This window comes from Synchiropus splendidus, chromosome 8 (genome assembly GCF_027744825.2).
Source record: "Synchiropus splendidus isolate RoL2022-P1 chromosome 8, RoL_Sspl_1.0, whole genome shotgun sequence".
Lineage (NCBI taxonomy): Eukaryota > Metazoa > Chordata > Actinopteri > Syngnathiformes > Callionymidae > Synchiropus > Synchiropus splendidus.
Genome location: NC_071341.1, coordinates 18254087 through 18274595, shown reverse-complemented (window position 1 = coordinate 18274595; position 20509 = coordinate 18254087). Strand labels below are relative to the sequence as shown.

General features: G+C 47.9%; 2 protein-coding genes across 3 annotated transcripts; one reads left to right on the top strand and one right to left on the bottom strand.

Moving 5' to 3' along the window:
• Nucleotides 1-375: 375 nt before the first annotated feature.
• On the top strand, nt 376-3957 carry dnajc30b (DnaJ (Hsp40) homolog, subfamily C, member 30b). Its single transcript, XM_053873102.1, has one exon. It carries the CDS (start codon nt 393-395, stop codon nt 1368-1370), a length of 978 nt encoding a protein of 325 aa, XP_053729077.1. The 5' UTR covers nt 376-392; the 3' UTR covers nt 1371-3957.
• Nucleotides 1862-20380, bottom strand: LOC128763861 (SH2B adapter protein 2). Of its 2 annotated transcripts, XM_053873101.1 has the most exons (9): nt 20176-20379; nt 12770-13703; nt 8245-8346; nt 8040-8131; nt 7664-7764; nt 7439-7600; nt 7176-7378; nt 6312-6486; nt 1865-4679 (listed from the first exon to the last, which is right to left on the bottom strand). In XM_053873101.1, the coding sequence occupies exons 2-9, from the start codon at nt 13670-13672 to the stop codon at nt 4357-4359; spliced, it is 2061 nt and encodes a 686-aa protein (XP_053729076.1). In that variant the 5' UTR covers nt 13673-13703; nt 20176-20379; the 3' UTR covers nt 1865-4356. The 2 variants fall into 2 exon arrangements, with proteins under 2 accessions (XP_053729075.1, XP_053729076.1); XM_053873100.1 differs by having other exon boundaries at nt 1862-4679; nt 7176-7600; nt 20176-20380.
• Nucleotides 20381-20509: the final 129 nt, after the last annotated feature.

The following is a 20509-nucleotide window of genomic DNA, read 5'->3' as shown; positions in this document are numbered from 1 at the left end:
GCTGTTGAGTCACAAAGTTACACATCTCAGCCTTCGCTACATAACAAATATAAAGATGGGTTTTTGTTTTTCATAATACTAGATTATCTATCAGCTTTCTCAAATATTGTTTAAGTTGTGTTTTCTCAATTAACGCCCTTATTTTCCGTCAAAAGTAGTGGTAATAATATAGAATAAAGTGTGTTATTTTATAATATTTTAATAATATGATAATATTTTAACTAAAATGACATTTTTGTTGTTTGCGATTAACAAAATAACAAATAAAAAAAATGAACAAATTGGTCAACACAGTGATTGGTCGACAGCACAAGTACTTCCTGTAAACATCGAACACTATTGGCTCACCCTGATGTGACGTCAGTGTCTGCTTCCTGTATCATCGGGGAAAGATGGCAGAGGTCGGTCAGCGGCTGACCGGCGCCGCTTTCCGACTCTCTGCCGTCACAGGTGGCCCGAGTCGATCTGTCGGCTTCGGAGACAGCCCTGTCCTTCATCTGTCCTCCAGCACCGTTGCTGACAGTGGTATCGGAGAGGAACCACCACTGGAACGTAAGACAAAAACACCCGCGGCTCACCAGCACAGAGTGGGAAGGAGTGAAGGTTGGACTGCACTTTACTCCAGATGTCTGCGGCAGGATTCACCCCAGTTCTCCACCAGCACGGAGCGTGTTTTCTGCTCTTCTGAGCAGCTCAGAACCTTCTGCACCGCAGTCTTTATTTGGACTGAGCAGGCTCCAGGATCTCGACTGAGGCCAGCCACAGGTGGACCCTTCTCCAGCAGAAGCTACAGCTGGAGGAATGAGAGCAGAGCGTCACCCATGTACCGGAGCAGGACAGCTTACTACGACGTCCTCCAGATTTCCCCCAACGCCACTCAAGCCCAGATCAAGACGGCCTACTACAAGCAGTCGCTGATCCACCACCCTGACAAAAACCCGGGGAACCCTGACACCACTCAGCGCTTCTCTGAGATCAGCGAGGCCTACACCGTGCTGGGCAACATCAACCTCCGCAGGAAGTATGACCGCGGCCTCCTGAGCCGCTCCGACGTCCAGTCAGCGGGAAGACCATCGTCTAAAGAGGCGCCGGACAAGTCCGCAGCCGCCCCTCCAACGCCGCGGCAACAGAGCGCTCGCCGCTTCTCCAGAGCCGGAGGGAAGAACATGTTTGACTTTGATGCTTTTTACAAAGCTCACTATGGTGAGCAGCTGCAGCGAGAGCAGGAGATGAAAGCTCGCAAGGAGGAGATGGAGAGGCTGTATCAGGAGAAGATGAAGAAGCGGAGGGAGGACAGGCTGAAGGACGGGACGCTGCTGATGGTGCTGGCTGTGGCTGGACTTCTGCTTGTGAGTCTCAGCAGGAACTGAAATAGACACATGCCGGTGGCCTCAGAAGGGAGGGGGAGGTGGGAGGGTCCTACTTCAGAAGACTGCAATTGGACGAAAGAAGTTGTAAACAAGTCGACCTCAGGCAGCTTTGAATGTATCTGAACGGAAATCAATCCTACACAAACATGCAACACAGGTGCCAGACTTCTCTTCTTCAAATGATGAGTTTTGAAGATACATTTAAAAAAATCAGTGTATTGGCGTCTTCATTGATCAGTCTCTGGCGCTGTGTGTGGTCCGAAGCATGACGAACGATTAGCTATTGAAAGTCTGAAGAAAAGGACGGAGTAACAGGCTTGTATCATATTTGATGACCTTTGACCTGTGCATCCAGGGCAAAGAGATCAGGGGTCATTCATCTATTTGGCTCTACCGCATTAGAAATGTTGACCACTAGAGTGCAGCAAAGTCTGTTACCACACTGTCTGTGGTCCGTGTCTTTTTAAGGTCATAGCTAGGTCCGGACAGATCGTGTAGTCATCGCCAGAAGCTTTAATTTATTCATGTTTTATTCACAGAAATATAAAGTAGTATGTCAATTACATCACTTTGTACAAAATTGCACAGACTCTTCAAAACTCAGACAACAGAAATCAGCTCGTTTTTCAAAAGAAGTGATAAGAAAATAAAGAGGGTGGTTGATCAGTGATATGTGAGAAAAGGGCCCTTAGATCGACATTGCACTCAGAGAAAACTTTTGGGGGGTGAAGGTTCACAACATCAGCGGGAGAAACGTCTCAAAAGTAGGATTTTTATTGGCACATTAATGAACTACTCAGTCCACTCAGACACATGGCCCTGCTTGAAGGGATTGTTTCTTTATGAAATCTATGTTTATTAAAGTCACTGCTCTTGTTAGATGAGCCATCAAAAAACTCAAACTACTGAATAGTAGATCATTTAGGCGACTAGTGCACTGGTTTGATGAATAAAGGCCAGAAAAGTTTGCTCATATCATAATACTAACATTACTCTAGAGGGCCTCCAATGGTTGTAAGTCAAACTTTTAAGACTGACAACAACTGTTTTGGCCTCTGATATAATTTTACAATTCCTATTACTAATATGCTAAACGTCACTATCACTATTTCATGCTCCATAACGCACAGCAACAGTTGAAGCTCTTACACATTGGATGTCCAGATTCAACATTTCACAAAATTAAATCCAGTTTGTCAACTGTAATTTTGAGTTTGACACCTCTGACCACAATATTATTAAGAATATTTAAACATAAGAAAAAAACTCCTTGAGTTTTAACAAGTAAAATGTGTCATTTAAATAAATAATTACAATTACGGTCAGCCCACATTTATGAAACCATTCCAGCCACAGTGTATTAAAACAGACATTAACCTCAATATATATCAATATAATCACCGCTATAACGTCCAAACTAACACTTTGTTCGGCAGGATCGACCACTGAATGAATATTCACCTGCCTGGACCTTAAAAACGTTCCCTTCAAGCACGGCCATCTTCACTCTCGGACCCTCTCTCAAAGCTCTGTCCTGGGCTAAACGCTGGGTTTGGTGTTACATCTTCAAGGCAGCGGTTCGACTGGTATAAACAGCGTCTCTAGTCTACACATCACTGACAAGCTAAAGTACAGAACCAGCACCAGACGGAGGGACCGTGGAAAACGACTGAACTGCACGCTCATCATTTCAAAAATACTGGGTAAAATGACAAGGAAAACAGCAGATTCCCAGGTTTTTCGCGGAAGTTTAGCCGGCTGGATGTTGTCGACCCCCTTTACACCGGGACATTAAAATGCATTCTTTGGTCGGCTTTCATCAGCGACCACATCAAAGTGCAGGAGATGGATGGTGACCACAACTGCAGCCGAAATACAAAGATGATTCAGCGGAAGGAAGGATTTAAGGGAAAACAGGAGGGGAAGTATTGATTTACCATTGTAAGTGTGACCACTGATCCTTTCAGATGCTTCTCTGCCTCCACGTTTGAGTGTGAGCACCAGATCTGTGCAGCGTGACTGCACTTCCGTCAGATACTTGCACGACTCCATGCTGTTTCTGTCATCTCCATGTGTGATCACCATATATGGTGCATGCATCCAGCCTTCTATAGGATGTTTGTGTCTGCTTGTGTGTGTGTGTTCACACACGTGATCACCATATACAGTCTGGTGCGTCCCTTCATATGTGTGTGTGTGTACGTGTCACCTAGAGTGCCGACATGTACTGGTTTATCTTGCTTTGGATCATTATGATTGGGTTTAAATTTGTTTTGGATAGTTGGGTTCTGGGTGAGAGGCTGGGGAAAGGGTTATGGCACACAATGTCCCCACAAGGATAGCAATGCAAACGTGCACGTAAGAGAGATAGTTGACCATAAAAGTACTTGTTTTGGCCAAAATGGATCTTAAATTTAACAGCACTAATTCATTGTATTCAAGTACTTATGTTATCGGGAGGAAAGCAGAGACATTACTGATCCATCATTAAATGAAAAAACTGATCTATATGTTTCAGCTGAGTCAGCATAATTTGAGTTCAACAGGAAAGGGGATCCTTCCTCTGAAAGAAATGCATTTCAGTAGAGGCATACAGGGGGTCACCAGAGGCCAGTGTAGCGCAGCGCTGACCTATTCTCCTTGGATTTGATCGCAACACGCCCCCCTCTGTCCCGATCTCTGTAATCATGTTTGAGATTGGGGGAAAGCCCCGCTGGGATGTCCAGACCCGACTCGAAGCAGCTTTACAAACAGGGCCATAGGGCTGTGAGTGAGGGTGTACAGGAAGTGGTGAGATGAGGGAAATCAAAGCCAGATGCTCTCCAGACCTTCACCACCTCCTTTCCTAGCCGGAGGATCAGGACACGCTGCTTCCAGCTTCTCTGCTGCAGATTGGCACAACAAGTGTCGGCGGCGCCGCGGGGGTCGTCCGCTTGCTAGGCCCCGAAATCAGGAGCCTTGAAACCAAAGGAAAGTGGGGAAATGGTCAGTAGAAAGAGTACTGGTTCTCTACAGCCCGGGCACGGCGCGTGCCGTCAGCATCGTGGTAGTCCTCCGCAGTGCCACTAGAGGCCTCCAGCAGACGCTCCGAGCTGTTGGTCCGGCTTTGCAGGCCTCCTCCGGTGCCCGGGTCGCTGCGGGAGAGGGTGGGGAGGGCGATGGGGGAGGAGGAGGTGCTGGAGGACAGCGTGGCATCAGCAGCAGGCGCCGCCGTGGCGGCAATCCCGGGAGGGTGGACGGCCGGCTGCGCTGAGTCTGACCTGCAGCCTGCTTCTCTCGGTGGAGTGAGGACCGGAGGCACTGACACTTCTGCAACACAAGAATGAATGTCACAGGTCGGAATTTTCACTGTCAAATAATGAGAATCAGATGACGGATTCAAGCTTAATAAAGCATCTGAAGATCCGACAACAGACAAAGCCACACTTCACTGGACCACACAGCTCTAAACGCAGGCCGACATGAAAGTGGTCATAATGTTTTGGCATATCAGTGAACGCTCAATTTGGACGTCCTTTATTTTCTTTTCTCTGGCGGGGCCAAAGACGCGCCTGACCAGTGTATCAATCAGGTCTTTGAGGCCCTGAATCAAACGCCGGCTCTATGCGAGTGTGTGGACTGGGCCGAGGGTGTGGAGGTCCGGCATTCAGGGGTGAACACAAGGCTTCTTTGTGGCCTCGTAGGCGAGCTGGGGCCTGAATGTAAAGCTGCAGGACTATAATCACCCCCTCACTCCACTGGACAGGCGGGCATTCATCCCCTGCCAGGAGCCGGTGCGGACCGAGGAGCAGGAGCACGGCGCCTTCACCAGCCACAGTTCCAGTTCCAAATCATCTCAGAGCATCAGAAACCTCTGAAGCAAAGGCTCACGCTACTATGCCCACTTGTTGCCAAATACACTACAAAGAAATAACACTCCAGAGGTTTCCCACTTTCGTTTTTCATTTCCCCTCATGTGTCCGGAGATAGAGGTGGGCGATATGATGCCATTAAATCACGACAATTAGAAGGTGTTGAGGAGCAACCAAGGTGAGGAGATCACATGGATTGGCTGCCATTCTTTCTCTCCACTCTACTGTAGAGCTACAGTGTGTTGATGCACTGATCTGTCCGTCAGTCAAAGCAGCGCTGCTGTGGTGCGCGGAGCTCCTCTTTCCACACACTCACAGCCAAGAAGCTGCTCACATGCACAACTTCCTGCTGTTTTTAAACCTGATGGGCCTCTAACTTGACCACACACTTTCACTACAGAACCATGGAGGGAGGGATCCTTGTCGGACCCGCGACGCCAAAGACTGTCTGCATCACAGAGCTAACGTCACGTCTCACTTCAACACTTTATTGATGCTCATGGACTGTCAAAGTTTGCTTTGTGGTTTTAAAGTTGGCGAAAAACTAAATGCACAACAAATTAAATGTGCTCCAAAATGTGAGTGGAGAAAGAATAATTGTTTTTTTGAAGCAAGTTCAGACAAAAAATGCTAAGGATTTGTCTGGAAACTCAAAACTACAATAAAATCATGCAAAAGAGAAGTGATAAAATTGAAATAGTTATTTAAAGCAAGTAAATAAATAAATAAATCATGATATATTGTGCCATATTGCCTGGCCCTTTCTGGACACATTTGAAATAAATACATTTTCTGCAATTTGTTTCTGCAAATAGCCTGGCAAACTAACAACCGAGTGTCAGTAGCTACAGTTTTCCATAAATGAATAGGGTTTTTCTATAGGACTTTAAGCACAATTGCGCTTTGGCAGAGCTTCCTTTGGTGGTGAGCTTGGAACCAAGGGTGCCTTTGCTTGAAAAAGGTGAAAAAACACTGCACTAAGCAATAACTATTTATGGCTTTTTTTAAATTACAATAATACCAGTTCAACTGCCTAACCACTAGGGGGCGCTTTACAACATTCATACAGTATGTTTGTGTGGCCCTTTACCTGCAGCGCAGCTTCTTTGCACCTGCACGTAGGAGCGTAGCGTGATGTCCGCCGAGCCTCCGGACTCCAGCGGGATCGGGTGGGTGTGGAAGTGTCGCAGCATGTCCGACACCGTGTGGAACCACAAGTGGTGGACGTGGCACTGGCCGTTGTCGTTCACAGACAAGCGCAAATGCTGGAACAGAGAAGAGAGAAGCTCGCCTCAGTGAACACTTGAGGCAGCCGCGTGGAGACAAAGGTCAGGCAGCCACCTAAGAGGCCTTTCGCTGTGGATGCAGGGGAAGAGCCGGCTGACAGGATGTGATGCCAGTTACATAAGAGACATAAATGTTGACATTATTGCCTCCTTTGGAAAACCAGCGTGAGGCAGCAACACTGAGCCACACAGTTCGGTGAGAGAGGAATCAATTCAATGATGAACAAACAAAATAGTGAATCTTCTTCTTTCACCAGAACAAAGACCAGACCAACTGATAAATCACGAACGAATATGGAACCAGAACTAGGACCTAATGTCAATGAATGAAACACAGATTAATAAAGTATCATTTTCTTTTCAGAGCACCAACTCCAGATGAAGTACATTATATAATGTGATGTCATAACCAAAACATCCATGATGGCGAAGCATATTTGAGATGCTGGATGGATCACTTCAGTTTAACAGCCTCAACATCGCCTCCTACAACGCTGCCTCTGTTTCGTCTCCTTGTCCCACAGTTTGTTTTGGAGTTTGTCATAAACCTTTGACTCTGGGCTGCTCCCCCGGGTGGATATATTGGTGAACAGCAGTACCAAGGCAATGAAACGCATGGAAGCATGTGATCAGTGACTGGCTGCATATGCCATCGAGTCAGGTCTTACCTTGGCTTTTCCCTGGAAGTTGAATGTGAGGACATATTCGCCGGGTCGTGTTTCACTTTGCCGGATCACGAAGAGCCCGTGACTCCTGGGGCCGCCTGCTAAAACCAGCTGAGCAGCTCGCACTCGTGACAGCGTCCCATGAAACCAGGGGTAACCGGTCAAGCTGGCGTCCGCCTCCGTCTCCTTCGTTCCTTCAGCGCCACCTGAGCACAGCGCTACATGTGTTGAGAGTGTTGTTGTGGGTTTCATGCGGAGACGGTTACCTGCTGCGCCGTTGCAGCCCTGGGCCTCTGGGGACTGCAGGAAGCGCTCTAAAGGCATGTGGGATGGGTGCTGGGTGAAGGGGGGCTCCCTGCTTCGCACTGAGGGGGCGCTGTAGTGCTCCGCCGCGGTGGGACACGGCCTCTCGGGGGCGCGATACACACCTAGGCACAGGCAGACATCTAACAACCGCACCATGTGACCACCGGCGGAGTTCCCCTGCTCACCATCCGACAGCAGCTCGCAGCTGCAGGACGCCACCATGGCGCAGTCTTTGGAGGCCTGACCGTGAGGACACGACGCCAGCTCGATGTCGTCCCCGCTGTCGCTGCACACAAGAGGGGCGGTCAGCAGAAGCGTATCCACCCGCGCACACAAACAAACACACCCCATCCTGGCGTCCACAGCCCACAAACACTGACACAAATAATGACTGTTTACTTCCTGTGCTGCACCGACGAAGCCAGGAATGTGTGTTTACTGACGCTAGCTTTAAGGAAAGCTGTCAAAGAAATGGACTAATTGGATGATTAATGGCCACGGCGTTGGCCCCCCCCTCCTTTCCATCATCCACCCACAGCAAATATTTATCCGCAGCTTTACCCAGGGTCAATGCAGTCCTGGATGTCGGCAACCCAGGAGTTTTTCTGCAGCGAGTCGATGGTTTCCAGGATGTACTCGCCCCCGTTCTCCACCTGCGAAACGCACAAACACTGCAGTCACACACTGAGGACCACAGCAGGCTCCGGATGACTTCCACAGATGCATTCTCCACTCAAGACTTTATTTAAACGGAGGCTGGCTCTACCTTTAACACAAAGGTGTTGTCTTTGTCCGGCATCTCCAGCGGCATGGTGGTACGCACCTCCACGATGGCCGACAGAGGGATGCTCACCTTGGGCTTTGAAGACTGAAAAACAAACAACAAGCTGGAGTTCATTTTCCTGGCAGCTTCGACTGAGGCATCTTGTGACTCCCCCCCCCCAACAGAGAGAGTCTGTGGGGTTTGTGCTCAGGAAACTTCAGCAGGTAACACCATCAGATGAAGCCTGGAACTGCTCAAACAAGGAGCAGCCGCGAGCCAAAACCCTTCCCTCCGGACCACACTTAGATTACATGGCCTTCACTAGTCCCACAGAGGGGAAATTGAACATGTCACAGCAGCCAATGACAACAAAGACTGACACGCATATCAAAGACATTAAATATACACAACAAACATCAAAAAGGCCCCTGTCACATGCGCCCTCTGACCATGGCGGGATCAACACCATGAAGATGTTGGAGGCCAGAGTTAGACGGGAGGTCACCACCACCAGTACGGACTCATGCAGAGAAAGAGCTTCTGCATTCAGGATGATGATGGAGAAGACTAGAGCGTCAAAAAGACAAATGACAGAGTTCCTCCAGAGGAAGTGTGGTACTGTATCCGGAATGCAGGGCCATCAGTGAGGAAGGTGCAGGTCATGGATGAGATGAACACTTGAGCGTGGTCATTTTAGGATAAAATATTTGTTCAGGTAATGTGAACTGTGAGCTGTGAGCTGGTCACTCATCCATCCAAGTCTGTGGAAGCAGTTTCTCCAGAGCCTCAGAGCCAGTCATTTCTCCGTTAAAATGAAGTTTGTGTTGCATATTTGATGTGCTTGCTTGTTTGTTTGGAAACAAGTCTGTTGTGGAGCAAGGTTGGTGGGAGGATCAAAGTCACAGGGGAGCCGACAAGCTTGGGGAAGAACTCCATGGAACAGTTTGACTCTCTTTGAAAGTTAAACTCAGTAAAATCAGAAATGTAACATCCACACAGCATTTAAGTCTCATCCCGTTGGTACAAGGCGACAGGTATTTTTTGAGCTTTAGCAGAGGGAAGTGAACCTGGTTGATTACTATCTTGATCCTCTGTAACGATCGTCTTATTAAACAAAGCAGGAAAGCAGGTGTGGAAAGTGAAGCTGTACCTTGATAAGCATTATAATGACTGGCAGGTGTTGACTGATTTATGAAATAGAACTTCACAAGCAACTATGGCAGGCTTTTATTTATTTATTTATTTTGTTCATGATAGCACACGGTTCCAAAGCACTTTCCTAGTTGGTGGGATCCTCATTGACATTGGCAATAAATCTGATTCTACGGTGGAATAATATCAGTGCAGTTAAAGAATAAGGAATGCAGCTTTGGGAAATGAAAGTGAACCTCGATGAGCATTATATGATGACTAGCATGTAGTGATTGTTTTATAAAATAGAAATTCACTTGCAATGATGCAGGTGGAATAATATCAGTGTAATTAAAGAAGAAGGAACACAGCTTTGGAAAGTGAAAGTGGACCTTGCTGACAGACAGTGGCTAACCCGAGTTAAGTATAGTCTTTTGTGAAAGTCAACCCAAACTGTTACATCCTGCAGAAGCCCCTCCCCACAGGACAAATTCCTTGAGGAGCTGGTTAGCTAAGCATGACTTACCTAAGGTGAACTATTAAAAAAAACCTATTCAGTCTCACAGAACAAACTCACAAACTTCAAATTGTAATGTTGATGGAAAATACTTGATTTCCCAGAGCTCATCTCCTCCAGCCCACATGAAACACAGCTCCTATGGATCCAGTGCTGCAGGAGGCCACTGTAAAGAACTGTCTACTTGGAAGAACCTTTAGCTTTAAATTAGCAGTCGTGTTTCAAAGCAGGGCTATTTCAGTCGCGAGTGACTGCACCCAACCCCTTGTTCACCTCAAATTGGCCCCTCGCCGCTGGATAATTGAGGGGAGACGTGCAGCCGCCCGTCAGAGGATTCATTAACTCTGACGTTGAATGATAAAGTTTGTCCCGCTTATTGGAGGAATTAAATCCACGTGCGGCCTGAAACACTCTTAAGCCAATGAACACGCTATCAATATGTTGATAAGAGAGAAGAGAGAGTCGGAGTCGGCCCTTGGTTTCCGCTGGTTGCTCCTCCCTTGGGTGGTCGGCCGGACAATTATGACTATGATTCCTCCAGACCTGCTTGGTTTCCCGTCATGAGTTCCGCACAGTTATTACACACGCTTTGATCTGGCTCGAGGAGAGCGTCGTACATCAGGCAGGCCGGGACATTTTCATTTATTTGGGAAGAAATATTGCAAGGCTCTTGGCAAGCGCTGACATCCACCATGTTGCTCGAACATTATTCCCACTGATGGACTGTAACAAACCCAAAAATGGAAGACGCGCTGAGCGTTGAGACGCTAATCTCAACAGCGTGTCTGAGACGCTGGCTATTCATTTCTGCCTGCGTCTGCGAGGGAGGGGTGAGCGGCGCTCCGGCGGGAGCTTATCAGCTGATCTGTCTACAGTAACTCCTGATCTGCTGTGCCCACTGGCAGCCGTCCACACCCACAGCGACTCTCTGAGGATCAGATGTCAAACACAGACACTTCCTCCACCTCCGCAGCGGACGTTCGGCCGGCTTCTCCCTTAGCTGGTGTTTTTTTACACGTTTGGCCGGGTGCAGAGAGGAAGCATGGTTTTACTCTCTGCACTTGATTATTATTATGGAGCACCGGTGTCAAACTCAAGGCTCGGTGCCAAATCTAGCCCGCCAAGTGATTTCAACAGGCCCGCGCGGCCTTGCAATGCGTATCGTTGGCTGAAAATCAAATTCACGAGTCATTTAAAGACAACCAGATCGGCCTGTCAATATCGTGACCGACTAAGATTATATTGCTCCAGCTTTGCTAGTCGACGGAGATAGAAATAGAAATATCCACAAATAGTCTGGAAACTTCCCCAAAAAGGTGGCGCCGGTAGACGTTACAAGAAGGACAATGATGCCTCTTGAGTTATGCAGGGAAGTCAGTGAATCACAGAGATGTTTAGCGCTAAAACTTCAAGGACAATACGACAAAACAAACCGCCCTCTGGTGGTAAATACTGAGTCCAACACTGTGGACAGGTCAATCACACTATGCACATGTACTCAGAACTACAGACATTCATGAAGTAACCCCTGTTTGTTTTTGGACAGCGGGAGGAAACCAGAGTGCACAGGAGAAGACCACACCAAAAGATCTATTCACCCCAGTTACTTAGAATTAATGACACATCATTTCATAAACAACATCATAAAATGTCTTTCAGCAAATGACTCATTTGTTGCATCCACTTTCACATTCTGACTCCGCAAGGAGAAGCAGAACCCCCTAAATATGCTAAATAGCAATTAATTGATTCCTGTTTCCACCGAAATCCGATCCTCCAGAAACAGGAAGCGTGTCCTGTTGCGGTGTCAAGATGCAGACGCGCTGCCCCTGCCAGACGCAGCAGACTGAGTGCGGTGGAGGCGAACATCTCGGCAGCAGAACAATCCGCACTCAACTCCGTTTGTCAGCAAAGCTACAGCGCTGAACCTGCGCCACGTCCCAGCGACGTTCCCACGCTTTAATAAGATCCAAGACGTGAAACTGCTGAGCTTCTATTTTTCGCTTTTGCGTGAAACTCCTTCCTCTTTTATACGAGGCCAAACATCAGCTTATATTGACCCCAACACTGCAGCTGTTGTGAGGTGTTGCTGTCGTGACTGTTAACTTTTCCAGTTCAACTGTGTAGCCTGGCCTTCCGAATCAGAAAAACTACCTTGGGTCAGGGGTTACCAGGGTTAGATATCATCAACCATGTGCTCAGAGTTGAAGCATGAATGCCTCTCACACATCAGGAGCACAACACTGATCTGACCTGAACTGATTTTAATGGTGCGAAGGACTAATATTGTTTTATTTTATCACTCTGCAAAGCCCTCGTAACTTTATTAGCACTATTCTATTTGATCTGATCTGAAAGGTTTCAGTACAGAGGAGTACCACACTCCCCCACGTCATCAAAAGACAGCAACAAATTCACACACTCAGCCGCACACATTCGCTGCCGTCAGGGGCAGTGATCTGGAAACCCATACAGACAAATATGAGTGTGTGTGTGTGTGTATCTAGTGGACCATCACTTGTGGGGAAAAATCTCTCGATCCTTGTGAAGACCTTATGCCAATGTGGGGACCATTAGGCTGTACCCCACGAATCCAAGCCTCAATTTGAGGATGAAGATGTCAAAATAACTGGGTCATTATAGTTAGGTCTATGTTTAGTTAAGTCATGGTTAACTTTAGCCTTGTGTTTTGGTTGGTTAGAGTAAGACGCTGGGGAAAGGGTTATGTCAATGACGGTCCTCACTAAGATAGGAAGATACACGTGTGTGTGTGTGTGTGTGTGGTGCGTCGACATCAATCTGACAAAACACTAGGAAGCAGCGCATTCAACACAAGTGCAGTTAGCTTGACGGTAATGTGGATGCAGTGTGAGCCCCTACCTTTGGTGGGACATAGAACTCCAGCAGGAACCGCTCTCCCCCCTCCTCTCTTTTAGTCTTCCTCAGCAGCAGACGACACTTCTGCCACTGAGCCGCTCCCATACAGTTCGTGTCGTCGGCCACCATGTACCTCAGGGCCCCGTCCCTCTGGATCTCCAGGAGCTCAGCCTTGTGGCCCTGGGATCCCCTGGGGAGTCGCAGCTTCTGCGACCACCTTTCGCCACCTGCTGCCTGCTCCCCCGCTGCTCCTCCGTTTGCTTTCCTGGGGGCAGTGGGTGCGTCAGGCTCTGGTGAGGCCCGTCTATGCCACATCTCCTTCACCCCGTCCACCACGCACAGACTCATGTTCCTCAGGGAGAAGCCCTTCTTGAAGCGGGCTTTGGGGTGGCTCACCGAAACATCCTCTGAGCTGCGCGAGTGCCCTAAAGCGGACACCTTGTGAGTGGGCTGTGAGCATCTGGAGGCCGTTGTGGCCCCGCTGCCCGGATCTAGACCTCCACTGTCCATGCTGTCCAGGGACTCGCTCGAAGCCCCAGCGTCCTTACGTCTCTGATAAAGCTCTTGTCCGTACGACAAAGGGCAGCCCTGGATCCCGAGGAATGGAACGATACTGTACTTTGGTGCTGAGTTTATTCCGTCCTCACCAGGAGAGGACGTCTGGTTCTCCCGCGCTTGGCTCAGCGCCGCTGAAAAACATTCCAGAAAGTGGTGAGCGAAGTGTTGCGAGAAGCTGGCATCAGCGCCGGGCGAGTCGTAGCAGGGGTTCTCCGACAGGAAACGCTGGAATTTATCGGCAAAGTCGGCAGCAGAAGCTCGAGCGTGGAGCTCGCAGAACTCTCGCCAGTCAGGCAGTGGGCACGAGGAGGAGAGTTCCGGGCTACCGGGCACCACCGCTCCGTTCATCACTGGGCCATGCCAACCCGCCGAGGAGAGGCTGAGAACAAGAAAAGAGCAGCATGAGTCGCCTCGCAGTTGACCATTTTCACCCCAATATTACTGCCCTACATATGTTTTGTCTATATAACATCACTGACTGCGAGTGAGTTAAATCAGCAAACCAACAACCGAACCCTAATACGTAACCTTCACGTAATAAAGTTATGTTTTTAACCATGTTTACGCGGAAATGTGGAAGATAGAAACACAAATTCATATCAGATCTGTTTGCGGTTATAGATCAGGACAACTAATCTGCTCTTGTTGTTTACAGGAAATGAGGACTTTAATGTTGTTACAGTGCAGTAATTGGTGGCGCTCCGATTGTCCACACAAGTATTTGTGCTCACACATATGCACTACAACAATCAGGTTATTTTTTTTGCTGAGTAGCACTGTGCACATGTAATACAAAATGAAATTTCAATTTAAGAAAGAAGAGAAGAATCAGATCAATTATATTAAACAATACAGTCACACAAAGCGGCAAAATACAGGCAACAAATATGCGGTGATGTGGTCAGTTAGTTGGTGTGACATCACTCTTAAAATACTACAGTATATAACGCTACCGTTATCCACAGCATTTTAGTGGGTGAAGGACCACTGGAGAAAAAGTTGGGGCACCCCAATGACATGGTCTCGTCACAAAAGGTGTGGGAAGTGGGATGGTCAGGTGAGAAGCAGGCAATGTGTTAGAGGGACGAATGAGATGCAAGCGTGCGAGAAGATGATGTTGGAGCAGTGCGGAGGGTGACTGGGTGAGGCCAGCAGTGTCAAACATGATCAAGCAGTACCCACAACTTGAAACACAAGCCCTGCATGTCAAAAAGCAGAGAAGAAAGCCAACTCCCTTTTCAATTACCGTTGACAGAGTCTCTTTGCGGCTCATTTTAAGGGACGTCATCCTTCGCCAGTGACTCCACCCCATATGACTGTTTTTTTCCTCCATGAAGCACAAACATTCATTTGCTCTTCCATCGACATCTAATTCTTGGTGCACTTTTATTTCATACTGACTTTAATTTTGAGCCAACTATATATATTTCAAGCTCCCAGTGTCCACATAAAATGACATGGTGGGCCAGATTTGGCCCCCTGACCTCAGGTTTGACATGAACGATTCAAATCTAATCCAACACTCCGTGACGGTAATAATAGAATTAGGACATTTTGTAGTTCTACAGCAGCAGTAATAGCAATACCACAAAGGTTTCATTTCAGAGTACTGCAAGTCCTTGTTTGAGGCGTACAAACAGAAACAGGACCGGTTTAATTCCTGTGACATCTGAGTGCTACAACAAAACACACAAAGTGGTGCCATAAAAAGTCCTGTGGTGAGGAACATCCAGACGAGAGGAGTCACGACCCGTCGGATGTGTCTGGCACAGATTCAGTTAATGGTGACTTTGAACTCAACTCGGAATATGTTTCTGTCCAATTCTGAATTTCACGCTGAAGAACTGGAGATCAAAACTGAGCAGAACCTACTTACGTCTGAGTTTGAGGGACGAAAATATTTGGGATTTTATGATGCAAGCATCTTACTAGTCCTTTTTAGACTGTCTCCTTGAGGATTAGCACCAAGCACCACCGTATTCAAATCTACACCATGTGACCCGTCTGAGTGGAAGCAGGCAGGAAGTGAGATCACAAACAAGCTCTTTGAAGGTCGGGCCTTCAGATGCAACATGATTAGGGAACAGCAGAGGTAGAAGAGATTAGACAGACTATTAGACATGGAAGGGGAAATGCTTCCTCTGTATCTGCGTCCCGGGGGATTTTTAAACGAGAACATGAGCGGAGCTGGGTGGTCACCGCTTTTCATTTGGGCTGTTTGGATTGGAGGCATGTTGTTTCGGTTAAGGAATATGAATGAGCCGGTTGTTGTTGTTGTTGTTTCCACTTTAGCTAGTGAGCTCACCTCACCAGCTAAAGTTGAACACCGCGGGCGCATGTTTCAGGTTTGGGTGGCACAGTGAGAGTGAGACTTCATTTGATGATGGATGGATGGATGGATGGATGGATGGATGGATGGATGGATAGATAGATAGATAGATAGATAGATAGATAGATAGATAGATAGAATGACGGGTGGATGGATGGACAGATGATAAATGGATGGACGGACAGACAGACAGACAGATAGATGAAGATGAATCCAGATGAAGATCCAATGAATGTTAGTCATGGCTTGGCAGCGTCTCCCTCTGTGATTGAGTTTGACACGTCTGCTTTGGTCTATGAACAAACACATTATTTATTTAGACGTCAGAGGCTCACTTTCATTCACAAATCCATCCCTTCATTCACTCGCTTCAGTGTGCCCGTCAATGCACGTGAGCTATTTTAGAACTTTCCACTGGTTCAGCAGGAAAACAACCCACCAACGTGCAGTTTTCAGAAACTCTTGACCTTCTGCAAGATGAGGATGAACCTGACTCAAGGACACTGACGCACGCGCTCGCTCGCTGACCGAGTCAGCATGAAACTCAAGACGCAGGAGGAAGTGGACGGCGTTTTTCAGAATCAGCAGCCTACACTGGACTGGGAAGCCAGAGTGATTGACAGGGACAGCAACACTGTGAGTGAGGAATGGACGTGTGAGTACAGTGGGGAGTGGGGGAAGGATGTTCATTGTCCAGCTGGTGAAACAATCTAGAGAGTGGCTGGAGGTGGGACAGGGGAGGTGAAGAGGCATCCCCACCACTCCTCCTTCAACTTCAGCGAGCAATCTCCATCCTCCACTCCTCACTTCCTGCAGAGACCTACACAGCGGCGCCCCCCCCTGCTGGTCCCCGGCCCCCGGGGGAGCACGGCTGATATCTCTGTCAGATGCTTGGGACTTCTCTGTCTGTAACCATAAACTGGGCCGGCCTGCGAAACACATCGCAGCAGCAGATGCTCTTACTGGAAGTCATTTACATAGGAAAACACTCCGGCAGCTTGTGTCTCCACAGTCTGCAGTGACTTTTCTCTTTTCCGGTGACGATGATTTGTTGTGCAGCGTGCACGCTCCCCGGGGGGTGTTGCGGGGGGGGTCGGGTCCAGCCGTGTTTTCTAAGATTAGCCGCGGCAGAGAGCCACACACAGCTGAGCGAAGACGCCCCAAACATCCTCCGCCATTAATCTGCTCTTCTTTAAACGTGAATAATTCATCAGCAAGCTGCAATATGATTTTACTGCAGATGCATTTTTCATTGGGATATCGAACTCATCAGTTATTCACAGTGCATCAGACATTTAATAAAATACAATCATGGTGCTGAAGCGTCCCGAATCAGAGAAACTTTTGGGAGTTGGACATAGAAGGAGGAAATATTTGAGTGACACGTGGGTCGGTGCTGTGGACCCCACACTGGTCAGGAGGGACGAGGCAAGAGCTGAGCCAAAAGGCAGAGGTCACCCTTTACCCCTCAATCTACCTTCTTACCAGGTCAGCAGTTGAAGGACGCTCCAGAATTCCCCACAGAAAACAGATTAGTCAAGGTGGTGACGGGTTTGTGATCGGGCTCTCACTGGATTACAATGTTTCAATCTTGTTTAACTGCACTAAAGCTGAGTTAATCTCATATTAAACATTCATAAAATCTTCCGCAAATTTCCGCACTGTGGGAATAATAAAGGTTATCTTTCTAGCCATCTACCGTTAAATTACATTGAGAAGAGATTAGAAGCGTGATTCATTTTCGATTTAACTCTGCTATGTGATAAACAAGATTAAACATTGTAATCATTTTAATCTGCATTTGTAATCTGCATTCTTTCTAAATACACAAAGTAGTATACGTGCAATAACAAGGTGCACCTTCCTCAGTGAAATTGCGACAGTAATTGAGATCCAGGGTCCTCACCTTTACTCAGACAGCTGGATTTGGATTAAAAAACCAACATCCAACTACATTCCCAACACCCTTGGTTGACCCTGGATCCCACTGATGGAGTTAATCCAGCAGTTACAACCTCAGAGGGCCGATATTCAGAACACTGATGCAAAGAGTTCTGGGAATACCTTCGACTCTGGGTTTTGTTTGAGTGAGCTTTGGAAATAAACGTTTGCCACCACTGCATCAAGAGAAGCACGATGTGGTGACTCAGGTATCTATTTCTTTTGACCTACTTATATCACCTTATTTAAACTAAATCACTTTTAATGTCTTGAAAGTATTTGTATAAGAATTTAAATTTTATAAGAATTTCAAGTCCATTCAGAGTCGTGGAAACCCTGGACATTGTGTAGTGAAAAACCTCCCTGAACAAAAGCAAACAGATGCTTTTGTTTGCTTTCGTTCGGGGATTCCTCCATGTTTGTTGTTGTTGTTATCAGCCTAGCTGCGACGTGTCTCGTGCATCAGTGTGACCAGTGGACCAGGAATATATATATACATATATATATATATATATATCGGAGTGTTTAGCTCTCTGTGAGACCCTTCTCAAATATTCTACTGAAGTTGGGGAACAAACAAACTATAAAAGCCAGTCAGGAAAAGGAAACTTCAAATTAAAGTAGTGGAGGAGTGATGCTAGCTAGAAAGTGTACTAATCCAATCTCTGATCACCAGAGCAGAAAAGGACAGATGGAGGTTTCTGTCACTCTGATTATTGAGAGAATCATGGATGCAGAACAAAGACCTGGACACCTGTGCACAATGTTGCCAGGCAGTGGACATGGGGACACTATCAAGATGCTAGCTAGCACTTAAGATTACAAAGTCATTAACCTTTGCTCTTCTGAAATAAACAGTCGACTTCTGGAGAGTCAAACTACCTAATCTCTTCAGAGCCACATGAAGCGACTCTGCGACCAGATTTGGCCCACATGCCCCGCGTTTGACGTGTCATCTCCTGAATTGTTCATCATTTGATGGAACCATTTTCCACGTTGGAAACAGAACACCTGGAGATGTCTGCTGGGAAGTCTGTGGGTGGATCTGCACTGTCCAGACACCAGAGGAGTTTGATTCCCGACTCTAGAGACGGAACCACTGGGGCTGCTCCCGACTGGGCTCCAGCAGACCAGGATCAAAGACAAGGAAGAGCTCGCTGGCTTCCTAGCCAGTGGCTGACCTTTGACCTGCCCTGGACAGCCCACGGATGAGGACCTTTCCTATCCGAGCTCACCCGGAAGCACCCAAATGTAAATCTTGTGAGTGGCCGGTGACGGTTAACGTCAGACGTCCACGTGGCTGCCAGTGATGAAACATGCGGGTGATGCAGCATTCCAGCCACGACTTCCATTTCCTGTCTCTCACCCACCAGGGTCTAACTCATTTCACAGATGACCACAAGCACTGGTGCTACGCTCGACACAAATAGATTTGACCACGGCGGGACCATATTTAGATGCCTTTATTTTTAGAGCTCAGCCACCCGGGAGAGACTCGCTGTAGAGCAGCTGCTCCTCATCAGGGGATACTGTGACCTGCATGTCAGCACTTGTACTTTTGACTATTGTCAAACCCCGTTTCCTCCACATCATCGGATCAACAATGCTTATCAGGAGTGTCGACTCTTTTCTGGCGATGAGGACACAGAGGTCAATGCAACGGCTTTTTCAAGCACCATTCTGCTTCCACAGACCATCAACTGAAGAAGAAGTCCAATTGAGGGCGAGGGCCACGACACCTCAACACCCGGGGGTCAGTCAGCCACCAACATGGCTGAACAGACAAGAACAACCTGACCACCAACCAACTCATTCACAACTATGGAGTCAGAATATTGTGTCGCATTCACTGTCTCCAGAATTTATTGTGACATCGCGTCTGTGTCATAGTCAGCTGAGCAAACCAGCTGCATGACGCTTGACAGTGGAGGGTTTCGGGCCGATCATGAGCACAAGATGGTGATGAAAATCTGAGGTCACGAATCGCTAACCCCCCACCTCAGGACCGCACCTCTTCAAATCAGAAATAAGGTCACTTACGACAGACAAATCATGAGGCACCCGAGAAGCTCCAGGATCAAATGGATACAGGACAACAGGAGCTGCCTCAAGTGTGAGTTTGATGGCATGAGACCCCCAGAGAAGCCCTCAACAGCAAGAGCCTCCTCATCAGACAGTCAGGAACGCCAGGAAGGTCCACTGCCGAGGACACTAGACTTCATGAATGAAGGCCATCCAGCCTCCTGAATGAATGACAGGTCCAGCTCCTCCAGTGGAGGAGATGAATGAAGGTGCAGGCCCAGACCTCAGATCAGAACCAGGCAGTTTAATGGCTTATCAGAGGAGACGCCCGCACCCAAGGCTCAGTCAGCATCTCACCCTGGATCCCGACCAAGAAAGCGGGCTGACGGAGGAGCGGAGAGCCGCCGCCGCCTCCTCAGCACCGGCAGGTTTGTTGTCCTCCAGAACAATCACGATGCCTCCTCCTCCTCCTCCTCCTCCTCCTCTTCATCCCTCAGATGCACTAACTGGATCTAAACACCGGACTCAAATGCGCAGCAGCAGCAGCAGCGTCTCTCACCTCAACACGGGACTGGTCTCATGTCGCGCTGGTTGCGATCAGTTCTCTAACGGGCTTCAGTCATGGCTCGCCTCCCCGGCGCGTGTGTCCTCCTCCCCCGTCTACAGGAGCTCACAGTCAGCCTGCTCCGCCTCCATCTCTCCGAGCGTCTCACTGCGATGCAGCACCTTCGCCTGCTCTGGACACCGACCTCCGACAAGATGGCACGCCGTCCTTCATTTCCGTTTCAGCCCTTCAAAGTAAACCTCCTTTTACCTCACATGAGACGTTAAAAACATGTATATACTGTGTCTATTTTACTTGGCAACCTATCTGCGAAAGGTGATCTTTTTCA